General features: G+C 39.0%; 1 protein-coding gene and 1 long non-coding RNA gene across 2 annotated transcripts; one reads left to right on the top strand and one right to left on the bottom strand.

Moving 5' to 3' along the window:
* The first annotated feature begins 2,151 nt into the window (after positions 1–2,151).
* LOC136257105 (uncharacterized) lies at positions 2,152–4,533 on the top strand. Its single transcript, XR_010701811.1, has 4 exons — positions 2,152–2,318; positions 3,305–3,378; positions 3,774–4,388; positions 4,439–4,533. It is a non-coding gene; the product is annotated as an uncharacterized lncRNA (long non-coding RNA).
* A 959-nt stretch (positions 4,534–5,492) lies between these two features.
* Positions 5,493–12,261, bottom strand: LOC136256506 (ammonium transporter Rh type B-like). The gene is made up of 7 exons (XM_066049483.1): positions 11,901–12,261; positions 10,718–10,946; positions 10,374–10,669; positions 9,909–10,072; positions 8,711–8,848; positions 6,336–6,490; positions 5,493–5,508 (listed from the first exon to the last, which is right to left on the bottom strand). The coding sequence occupies exons 1-7, from the start codon at positions 12,079–12,081 to the stop codon at positions 5,493–5,495; spliced, it is 1,179 nt and encodes a 392-aa protein (XP_065905555.1). The 5' UTR covers positions 12,082–12,261.
* Positions 12,262–12,267: the final 6 nt, after the last annotated feature.

The raw sequence follows: 12,267 nt of genomic DNA on the forward strand, positions 1-12,267 counted from the left end.
TAACTTGGTTTGCATGCTATAGCTGCTAGTAAGCTTATCAGTTAGTAGCTAGTTGGCTTTTAGTTGTAGTCAGCTAGTTAGCTAGGCTTGTTCTTGTAATGTCCTTTTGTCTGTTTTCCTTTATTGAAAATTATGGGTTATAGGGCCCCACATACTAAATTTGCTCTGGGCCCCCTAAATCCTCTCGGCAGCCCTGACTTAGAAATGCAACTTTGAAACAACCTGAAAATTGGCTCAAATTGTGTACAGTGGAACCTCTCGTAACAAACTCACCGAATCAAGTACACAATAGAAAAAACCTCCATAATAAGAACAAAAATTTTGGTCCCAACAGCTCTGGTTAATACATTTTTTACCTCTGAAAGAGAAAAACCTCTATAAAAGTGGCCAAAAAATCTTGGTCCAAAAATGTCCATAATAGAGAGGTTCCACTGTATAACTGTTCCAAATTTCATGGTAATAACATTACAGAGTTACAGAATTGTGATTAAATTTTGGAAGTTTATGCCTTGGTGCACTATAGCAGCCAGTTTTATGCGCCTATCAATGTAATGTCCAATATGGGCTGAGGGTGGGGGAAGGTTGGGGATGGTGGGCTGGGCCGCCCAGAGAAATTAAGGGGCCCAGGGCAAAGAGTTAAAGTGGGGCCCCAGGGGCAAGGAGGTTTCCATTCTGAATCACAACTTCACCCAAGGTTGAAGACCAAAAAAAAGGTCATTACATGCTGACAATGACAATAGCTACCCCTCACCAACCATATCTCCTTATTTATAAGCTTGTTAAACTACTCCTCTGAAGAATACTGTGAATGCTCTATTAGAGTATCTAGTTCTGACTGCTCTATTAGAGTATATCGATCTTTTTAAACAGGTATTCAAGGGGCCTGGGGCAAAATGCCCCCCCCCCCCCCCCCCCTGTGGGCGGCCCTGATGGTGGGGGAGTTGATCGCTAAATTTCCCGACATAGTGGGGATTTGTCTTCACTAAAGGAATTCACTCAGGCTGAGACTCAGGCAGCAAAAGTGTGTGTTCTCAGTTTAGGAAGGAGTGTCTCGGGTGCTAGCTACTACATTCATACTAGAATCCACTCGACTGAACTAACTCATCGCTAGACCAACGCCACACGACCATACAAATCCCCAGTATTCCCGGGGTTTGCAAGTCGAGACTTGGTCGTGGCATAGTCGGGGCGGGGTTTGCATAGCCAGTACTTGGGGAATTGTAATTTTCAGTGATGCAAATCCCCACCTTCCCCCACCTCAGCCGTAGTCAGGGATTACATTGATAGGTGCATTATTGTCTGTACTTGAAAAAGTAGCAGCAATCTTCCGTGTGAGTGGGAGATCACGTGATCTCGCCAAAATCAGATCAGGTAATGGCAAACGTGTTGCTCTGAGGTTTGCAGTTGCTTTCACTCAGTGTGTCAACTGCATCAGCTGTCACTGGCATCAGTATGTTTGTGTTTATTTATTAGTAACTATCTGGATCCCTCTTGGGACCTTTCAAGGAGGGAACAGGGTAGACATAAACTTGAAACCGAAGTTATGCCAAACACAGGAAAGATATCAGACCAGGTGGTGGCGACTTGATCCACAGCAATCTAGGCAAGTGCCTAAGGAGCCACACTGCCTGGGATAAGGGATTTCTTCTGCTTTCAGCCAGTACTTAAATATCATGATCATTCATGACTTCTTGCATTTTATCAAAAGCTGAGTTATTAGCAAGTTAGCAACTGTCCATCTAGGGATCTGCAAAGAGGCTACAGAAAGCCTGAAGTTAGAAACTTGATACTAAAACTATGGCAGCTGCAGCCAGATTAGCTAGATGTGTCAAGCAAGTGACAGAAAACATGCATGTATATAAAATAAATGTTTTATGGAATAATTTTCTAGCCAATTTTGACGATACCCCATGTAAGTTTTCATTACCTGTGTCCTTGTACTTTGCTTCAAGACTCCTGCACCAAACAATTGTGCTTATAGATAAACGTACAGTACTGCAGTTTGTAATTAGTGCTCTTATTGATAAATAGAGACGTCCCTGGTAGACCCTCAGAATTGTATGTCTCCTGTAAGCACCGTAAGTATAGGCTGTACTTCAGTTCTGTAAAGAATTAAATTTACTCACAGGCGGTAGAACAGGGCCCCCCAGCCAGAGCTCCAGAAGGTCGCAACTCTACCATCTGTGGCCTCAATGATGTGGAGGTGTCATTAGGAGTGGAGTGTGGTGATGGACGATCTGGTCCACAACAAGCTGGCTACCAACTAGCTCTACTAGCTTGTACTCTCACTATTGCTATTCTTGGAGGTATTGTAACAGGTAAGCAAGTGAACAGGAAGTTAGTTATACCGTTGCTCTTTATGTCTTGCAAATCACAGTTTATTCCAATCATATACATTCAGTCATTCACTACTGTTCATGGATGTATTTACTATTGATACTACTGTGTGCATAGTCATGCATGTGTTCATGTACTGTCCACTTGTACTCACAGCATAATGACAAGGCTTTTTAACACCATATATCATTGTCAACATTTTCACCAAAGAGTTAGATGCATGTTTTCAGTAAACACAAAACAATAAACTTGATGTTACAGAATTTATCATGCTGCAGATTTAGCAATAGTTGTAAGCTGCATTACTGTACAAAAAATAATGTCTAAAATATATACCGTACAGAGGGAAACTTTGGAGGGGGAAAAATTTGGTGAATCAAGCAAAATATCACTGTTGGCGAAATAAAATTTGGCAAATTGTTAGCAAAGCTCACACCCTTTTAAATTAATTAGATTACTAATCGCTGTGCCTGGCCCTGAAGCAAAAACTGGCGGAGTGGCACGCCTCTCAGCGGTTCAGCGCCTGGAGTCAGCTACCAACTAAAAGGTAATACTATATAGACAGTAGATGTACACCCTTTGGAATAGTGAACATCGTACTTAATATGGTAGGACTCGCTACTTGTCACTCCTGTTTCGAGGTGAAGTTTGAGGATACCACGTGTACAGTAACTAGCTACCTAGTGAGGTAGTCGAGGAAGGCTTGGCTTCATGCTTGGCCCACTATCCCTTGGTCTAGTAGAAAATTGATTAGTTTGATGCTTGATTTGCTATTTTCTTCGCCACCAAAATATTTGGATGGGGAAAATTTGGCGAATTCATGGTCATTCGCCAATTTTTTACGGCGCCAAAGTTTCCCTCCATACAGTACAGTATGTCTATTGTGCACCCTTAAACTGACTGTTCTATTAGAATTGTGTACTCACATACAAAGTTTACAAACACAAGATGTGATCTGTTTTTGTAGGGTTTGTTGCATCACTTCCATTGTTCCAACAAACTGCTGACAGTGAATTCTTTGATGATGATCCTTACTGGAATGTGAGTAGTTGTACTAGCACAAACCATCCACTTGTACAATTACTCCATCATAAAAATATGCATTTACTTATATTACTGATATATGGCAGTAGGATAGTGAGTCTTCTATGTTCTTTTCATTTCTGTTCCTATACGGAAAGTGTGCATTCATTACAGAGCATAATAATACATGGTGTTAATTGGTATGATATTAAGTAATCAATTGATACAAGAGTCACAGAGTATGTGATAGGGTGTGCAAACAACATCGTACATAGGTGGGCATGCAATGTAATATGTTCAGAGACAAAATATTCTATGCACTAAACCTGTACAATGGGACATAATTATGCTGCTGCTAGTAATAAGGGATAGCTAATATAGTTGTTAAAATACCCTTGATGTACTTTATACAGCTTGCTGATGATGCAGACAACTATCTACCTCAGTCTCACAAGGACCCAGAACTAGCTGCTACCAGCATTACTGCTGGCAGAGATGATACTGACAAAGCTGCATCATCACTGTTCCCAGCTAAGGGTAAAGGTTCAAAAAAAGATGATGATCTTAGCTCTGTAACTTCTCTGGAGCTGCAGACCACACTGTGAACATAACTGGACACTATTATAGCATTTTAAATTGTTCAATTACTACTAAGCTTGCTCATGTACCAACTACATCGCCAATGCATATTTTGTGGGTAAAGCAGCCAAAATTCCTAAAAGCAAGCTACATGCAACTAGCTATCATTAATCAATTTCAACATTAAAATTTTATAAAATGCATTTAATTCATGAAATCCATTATTTCTGCTTTTACCTTATCATTTTAATTCATTTTTAATTTATTAAGGCTTTACAGCACATGTGCATGCAGAAGGTCTGTAGGACACCTGCCTGTTTAAAGATGTTAAGTATGATTGAAAAGGTGTAAAAAGGAGAAAGAATCCATATTCCATAACAGGACCTGGGCAGCCTCAAACCTGCAGCCGTCCAATTTACGCTCGAATGCTTACAGGAATCTGCCAGGAGGTTAGGATGTTTTCTCCTTGTTAATTTTGCATAATTATTTGTATTCATAGGAACTCTAGAGAGTGACTTATTATCTCAAAGTGGAACCAAAGGGACGTACTGTACAATAAGCCACAAAGCTATTGGCAAAATTTGCAAGGATTACACATGTACATCTAGCTAGTAAAATAATATTAGCAGGTAATATGAGCTACCTATATGATAATTGTTGCTGTTTGCACTCACACACACACACACACACACACACACACACACACACACACACACACACACACACACACACACACACACACACACACACACACACACACACAAAAATGTATCCGCACAAAAATGGCCAAGCTATATCAAAAAAAGGTGCAACCTTAAAAAGCCTGGGTGAAAAAAGTTGTGAAATTAAAGGTGGCAGCCAACAAATGGCTATAGCTATATACAGTGTTTGTTGTCTTGGTTTACTTGTCTCTATGCTGCTATATACTTAAATCTCCATATTTCTTGCACCGATGATTTGAAGCTGCTAAACTGTTCTGCATTAAGTAGAAAAGGAGTGCGAATAAGTCTAAATCTTTACGTTTTGTGCTTATAGTAACCAGGGGCGGAGGAAGTAGTTGATATGAGTGGGGCTGGGCTGACCCAGACTTATGGAAATGATCTACATTGTCTCTGGTTTAGTAAGGTGAGACCAAAAAAAAAAAAAAAAAGGTCACAACCAGCTGACAATAGCTCCCCACCTCACCAGCTATGCATTTATAGCTGATAAACTACATAAAATCCTTACATAGCTCGCTGCACACTGCTCTAAGACTGTGACTGGTTTATTAGAGTGACTGCTCTATTAAAGTATCTCGATCTTTACCGCGGTTTTCAGCCCCACTCCAAGGACAATTTCGGCGTGACATCATTCTGAGGGGGGCTAAGCCCCCTAGCCCCCCCCCCTTTCCGCTCCCTATGATAGTAACCAAGGTGATAGTTAGATGGAGACTACATCATAACATGCAAAGTTTCCCAGCAACATTAATCCAAGGGACTGATTTTAGCATTTCTGTGACACTATATGTTGGGCCAAAGTTACCAGTCACAAACTTTGCATCTCTATGTAGCCAATTAAAGTGATGCTGATCTTTATGTGGGGATCACAACATAGTCTACTACTGCAACTGTCCTTACCACACACCTATATCACCTTTACTAGGCAAGAACTGATGTTTCACAGTATGCAATATACAATAATGACACCTGTCATAGCTAGTGTACAATCACAAAGAACACAATGGCCCTATTAGACTATTTTCACAAGGGCATGACCAGCTAGTAAAGGCTGGAGTCTATTATCCTGGTAAAATGTCCTGGTATATTAAGAAAGCAAACGCATTATGTCAACAAAATGCTCACATAATGTGAGTATTAAATAAACAGAATTTCAAGCATAAGCAGAATCTCTTCCATAAAAAAGTGAGTTAAAGCGCAACTGTGGTCAGCTTGTGATGTGTAATGAGTCCAGTGGACTGTTAATTCTATGGTTGAATTAGTATTGATGGTATCAATAATTCTTTGAACAGTAAATGCAGAAGTGAAGGAGCAGGCCAAAGAGCGGGGGGAGGAGGCAACTTTTGATAATGAAAGTTACACAGTGGAATTTGAAGCATTCTACATGGTGTGAATGCTATTCATTAATTGGGTGCCCCCAGAAAATGTTTCATAATTTAGAAGCGTTGAGAATATTATAGACAATTCTACTATATTTTTGCTAAGTAGCTACAGTTTTTAAAATAATATAAGTGCCTGTTCTATTAGAGCGATTGACTATTCTATTAGATGTGGCTGACTGCTCTATTAGAGCATATTAATCTTTTCTTACAAGCATTTCCCAATAAAAGTGACATACAAACTAGAAGAGAGATAAGTAACTACTCTAATAAAGCAGTCATTATGATGAATGACACTCACCTGTTCCCATATTCTACATGGTTATCATCAGTTTCCATTTTCCTGGCTATACTAGCTGCAACACTAGAAGCAATAGCAGAGAATACTCCAGGGATACCATGAAGATTGTGTACTCCACAAGTGTCTTGTAGGTAGAACCATCGATCCATTTGTGGCTATATAAGATGCAAACAACTGAGATAGTCTTTGTTGGACATGCAGTACATGTACAGTGGCGGGTGTTTGATTTTTTTTGAAAAAGAGTTTCTGAAAATGTAATGTTATATTAAATAATATAGATAATGGGCTGTAGTAGCTATACAAAAGGTACTATTGTTAAGAGATAACAACTCAGGGTGTCTGCATGCATGCTTGATGATTTTGTGGTTTTAAAAACTTGATATTGCACTTTATTATCTATGCTCACAGTAAATGGAATGCTTTAAACTGTGAAACACTATTAAACTACTTACTGGTAAAAGGTTGTGTAGCCTTGCTTATTCTATTAAAGTGGTTACTTGACTGCTCTATTAGAGTATCTTGATCATTACTTTTCATAAAAAGGTGTATTATTTGTACACAGTAAAAATAGCCACCACTAATTTCTGTGTGAATGCTCACTATTTCTGTGTACAACATGGCACTACTGTATTATATTCACTGTAACTACTCAGCTATGCATGTAGCTTGACTACTACTAAGCTAAGTTATAAGTAAGGGTGGAGGGGGGGAGGTTGACAGTAGACTACGGTAACTATTCTGTCACCAATACAGTATAGCATATAGATGACTAAGTCTCATTATGTACCAATTAGATAAACGTCTTTACTAACAACAAGTTACAGTCACTACGATATGCCAATAGTAAGGCTTGGATTGACAGGATATCCACTAAGTACCAAAACAAGCAACTAATAAAGTAATCTTTGTATCAAACACATCACCAAACACTTCTAGCAAGCTATGTACGATGAAAGGCTAACAATCTGTCAGCATTTCCTTATAGTTATATTTACAGAAGTGGCGGAGAAAGGGTAGAAAGAGGGCTATAAATAGTCCCTATCAAAGAGACGCTTAGCTCCAGTAACAGTATCTCTAGCTGTCATTGAGCATTAGTGCTATTGTATTACACCTAATAGCTAGCCATACAAATGCTTAGCTACCTGCAATTCCAATGAATCAACTATGTATAATACAACTAGACTCAATAGAGCAGTCACACTAATACAAACAAAATTAATGTTATATGGTGACTGTTGAAATCGTTATTGGATTCAATTTAATGTTCAAACTTTCCTGGGACATAGGGGCATACCCCTAGACCCCTGCATATATGCATTGAGATGTCCTAATACAACAGTCTGAGATTAAATTTGGTGGCAGTTTTGACTGAAATTTGCTGAGTTTACCACTGGAAGTATGAATGCTAATAGCAACTATATACTGAGCTGAAAATAATTAGCTAGTATAGTGTTAGGTTTCCACAAGGAAATTTTGAAAATCAACTTTCTGATATTGAATTTGGTGGCAATTTTTACTAAAATTTTGACTAAAATATGTAAATGTTTATAAAACTTCAATGCTGGAAGCATGAATGCTACTGAACTGGTAGCAGTATGAGGAAATTGACCTTTTGAGAATGATTTTGGTACTAATTTTGGCTGAAATAAAGTTGAAATATTTTATTGAATGATCAAATATTACCAAGCTACAAAACAGAATTAGCATAAAGTCCCCCGCAAAACTCACAAAATATTATATAGATAATTCTGGCATATGGTGTACAGCTACATGATTTTTCATCTCCAGAGAATAGGGTGTGGATAGAGTCAGTAACTCAATTTAGAACAAGTGTTTTAGTTGTTTAAAATGGCAAACAGTGTTTTATTAATACTTTTATAATTATGCTACTCTTGATTGCTTTATTAGAGTAAATGACTGTTCTATTAGAGTATTTCAATTTCTAAATGTAGAGGGTGCTCTAACCCACCTAATTAAACTTGTGCTATGCCTAAATAGGTAACAATTTGCTAGAGACAGATTAATTATATTATATATATAATTATATAGTTATAAACTGCATTGAAATGTTTCAATTATGTCTATTGACAATTAACTATTTGCTTTACCAGGAGCGGACCCTTCACCCCCTTCAGAATTTTTTATAGTGTTGCTCATTGAACATAGCTAGGCACATAATCTCAGTGGGTCTAATTTTCAAAATTTCCTGGGGGGCATAGGCATGCAACCTCTCTAGGTAGACATGTAAGTGTGCTTTGCACACACATTAAAGTACATCATTCCCATGGAAACACTACATTATGATAGCTGTACCCAGCCCCCATCCCCATCCCAAAGGTTGTTGCATAATAAAAGAAGGGATACAGTTCACTTACAGACAAGTAAGTATATCCTAGGACACTGATCACGCCAGAACAACAACCAATTAAAACAGCTCCCCATGGCTCTATCACCATGTCTGCAACTGCTCCCACAGCCACACCTCCAGCTAGAGTAGCATTTTGAATGTGAACCTGTAAAGAAATAGAAACGTGCAAGGAAGTATGTTGACATGCAGGATTTGCATAAGTGTGATGTTAAGGACAGATTATAAGTTTCATGTTTATCTTATATACACATTAGTGTTGACACTAAGTGAGTACAAAGAAGTTCTTAGATTTACTATAGGCTATAGCCATAATTACATTGATCAAAAATCACAATAATTATGTTGACATGCTGCACACACACACACACACACACACACACACACACACACACACACACACACACACACACACACACACACACACACACACACACACACACACACACACACACACAAACACACACACTCACACATGCAAACAGACACACACACAGAGGGGCGGAGAGATGGGGGGAGGAGCAGGGGGGTAAACTGCCTCCCCCACTTTCAACAGTAGAGGGGCAGTGCCCCCTCACTTTTCCAATTCCCAGTTGCCAAAGTAAAGCAACTACTGTAGTCATTAGCCAACTTAATTTGCCTTGATTTACTAGGATTTATACTAGCTAAAGATTATGCATGTATGGAATACTGCATGAATCAGTGCTGGGAATGCAGAAGATTGATATACTCTAATAGAGCAGTCACCTAACTACTCTAGTAGAACATTATATGAGTTGGTCCTGCTATGCAATTAATTCAATATGTCTTCATTAACACATATATCTATAGGTAATCAAGAGCATGAGTCTATCTGAAATTCCTTCAATTACTGGTGTATCTATTGTACAGTATCTTAATGATAGTCATTGCCATATTCAAGTATACATGTACTACTGAAAATGCTCTCAGATTCAATCTCGAAGCATTCAAATTTCAAAATTTTCCTGTGGGAGCATGCCCCAGACCCCCCTAGTATTGACATGCTTCACATGCTAGAGTGCAAAGCACACTAAGATACAGTTAATGATTTTAAAACACTTTGTAACTTACAGCCAACCCACATGACTTGCCCCCCCACTTTTGAGTACTGTTCTCCGTCCCTGCACACACACACACACACATGCATACAAACAAACTGTGCACACAGATACAATTACTACACATACCATATCAAGTTTCCTCTTGGGGTCAACAAACATGGATGTCACAAAGGAAGCAAGGACACTACCACTGAGAGAGAAATAGGTGTTGATAATAGCTCTGTAACGTGCATCTCCAGTCACTAGAGCTCCATTAAAACTGGGCCAGAATATCCACAAGAATAGTGTACCTGATGATAGATAATATTACCAACATTTAACACAAACCTGTTACAGTTTATTACTCTCGTAGTCATAAGTGGTGAACACACAATTACACATGCTAGTATATGGGTGCTTAGCTTACAGGGATTCTCTTTATGTTATGGCATTATTATGTGGTTCAAAACTACACAATCATATTTGGTATGTATGTTTTCTCCTTGTGTTACCATTTAGTGTATAATTGAATTAGAAGCACATACAAATTTGGTCACTACACACTGATAGTACATGATAACTAATACAAGTATTTTCACAACAATGATTTACCAATAATGGAGAACAGATCTGAACGATAAGTGCTGGAATTACGAGGATGACTGGAAGCTTTCTTACGGTACAACATCACAGACACAGCCAGACCAAAGTAAGCACCAAATGTGTGTATTAACATAGAGCCCCCAGCATCAGCTGCCTTCAATACATTAATGTTCAGTGCCTCATTAGCTGAGTAGCAGATACATTCCATAAATGCTATTATCACCATCTGAAATGGACTGGCTCGACCCAACACTGCACCAAATGTTATCAGAACAGCTGCTGCTGCAAAGTCTGCTCCAATCATACTATCATGATTATGTCATTATTGGTCAAATATTCTAAGTGATGCTTACCTTAGTAGATTGACTTTAATCTTATACGAAGGCTCTTCATCATCAGGAAGATCCTCTCGTAGATCACTGATCTCAATGAAGCTAAACAATCCATTTGTCAGGGTACCCCATTGTAACACCAGTGCTGCCAATAACAGGTTGAACCCGATACTGCCATAACCATAGCGACGTAGGAATGTCATGAGAAATCCAAAGCCAACAAATATCATCACATGGACATCTTGAAACACTGTAAAAGAAATGAAAGTGATGTTATAGGATTATTTGCACTGCAATAACTACATGTACACAGTGCAACAGTAATGCACGTCTACAAGAACTAAAGCTGTCAGCAACAGCTTTACATAGCTGTGATGATTACTGGAATATTGTTACTGTTTTGAATTCACACAAGTGTGACACATTCATGGCTTGTCATGATGTGAATACGATGGTAGCACTTAATGCTACATATTACCAACAGTAAATCTATTAATACTATTGGTATTATCATGCTAGATCAGTCATTTCTTCCAATTCACTTCATCATTGTGTGGTTGTATCTTCACTGAAAAGTGTCTGATGGGAATCAGTCAAGGTATACACAGGAGCCTTAGGATACCACAGGATCCATGATACTATATACAGTTATAGCTCACTGCAGTAAGCAGTTAGGAACTGGTGGGCCTGTGCTTGTCATAGTGTAGGGTTCAAGGACACAAAATACGACCTTAAATAACATGAGAATCAACCAAACTTTACCTGTAGACAGTGTAGAGCTCCAGGCCTGAATCTAGAATACCAGCATGGCCATATATGGACAACCAGGAAGACCTCTAACTAGGGAGAAATGTTATTCATCAATATATGATTTTCCTGGTCGACAGATGACTCACACCACGCAAGCCCTTTGCATGCAAGGTGATTGACCATTTATAGATCCTATGGTACATTCATATGGCTGCTTGTGGTCACGTGGATCGTTAGCCTGAAGTGTGCCTATATCAGCACGTACACGATACTACACAGTTATACCATAGATATTATATACTACGTACCTATATACTATCTATGGTTATACGACGTACGGCTATGAACTACAGTTACTCTTGTCTACAAACAATACGTATATTCATAGTTAATCACTGTAATCGGGCACAAATTTACAGTGCCATGTGAGTGCATGGCGTGTACCGGTACGTACAAGGATAGAATTGCTGGATATTTCCATCACTGTCTGGAATGGCAGAGGGATTATTTGTTTCCACCGGAGATCCGAACTCATCATACTCGACCAGAACGCCAAAGAGTATTAGCATAACCACCTGCAGCGCCACAACTAAACTTGGGAACCATAACTTCTCCGTAGAGGTTAAGAACGGCATTCTCTATCACTCAGTAACGATTAGCCTGAGGTTATATATCACTCCTTTTTGATCACACAGCCCGGATCACTAGTAGCTACCTTAGCTAGTGAAATATGCAGAACACCTGCAACTGTCACTAGTATCCTCCTTGGTATGGCTTGGGAACACCAACACATGCCATGTAATAGAAAGTGATAAACAACA

This window comes from Dysidea avara, chromosome 5 (assembly GCF_963678975.1).
Source record: "Dysidea avara chromosome 5, odDysAvar1.4, whole genome shotgun sequence".
Classification (NCBI taxonomy): domain Eukaryota; kingdom Metazoa; phylum Porifera; class Demospongiae; order Dictyoceratida; family Dysideidae; genus Dysidea; species Dysidea avara.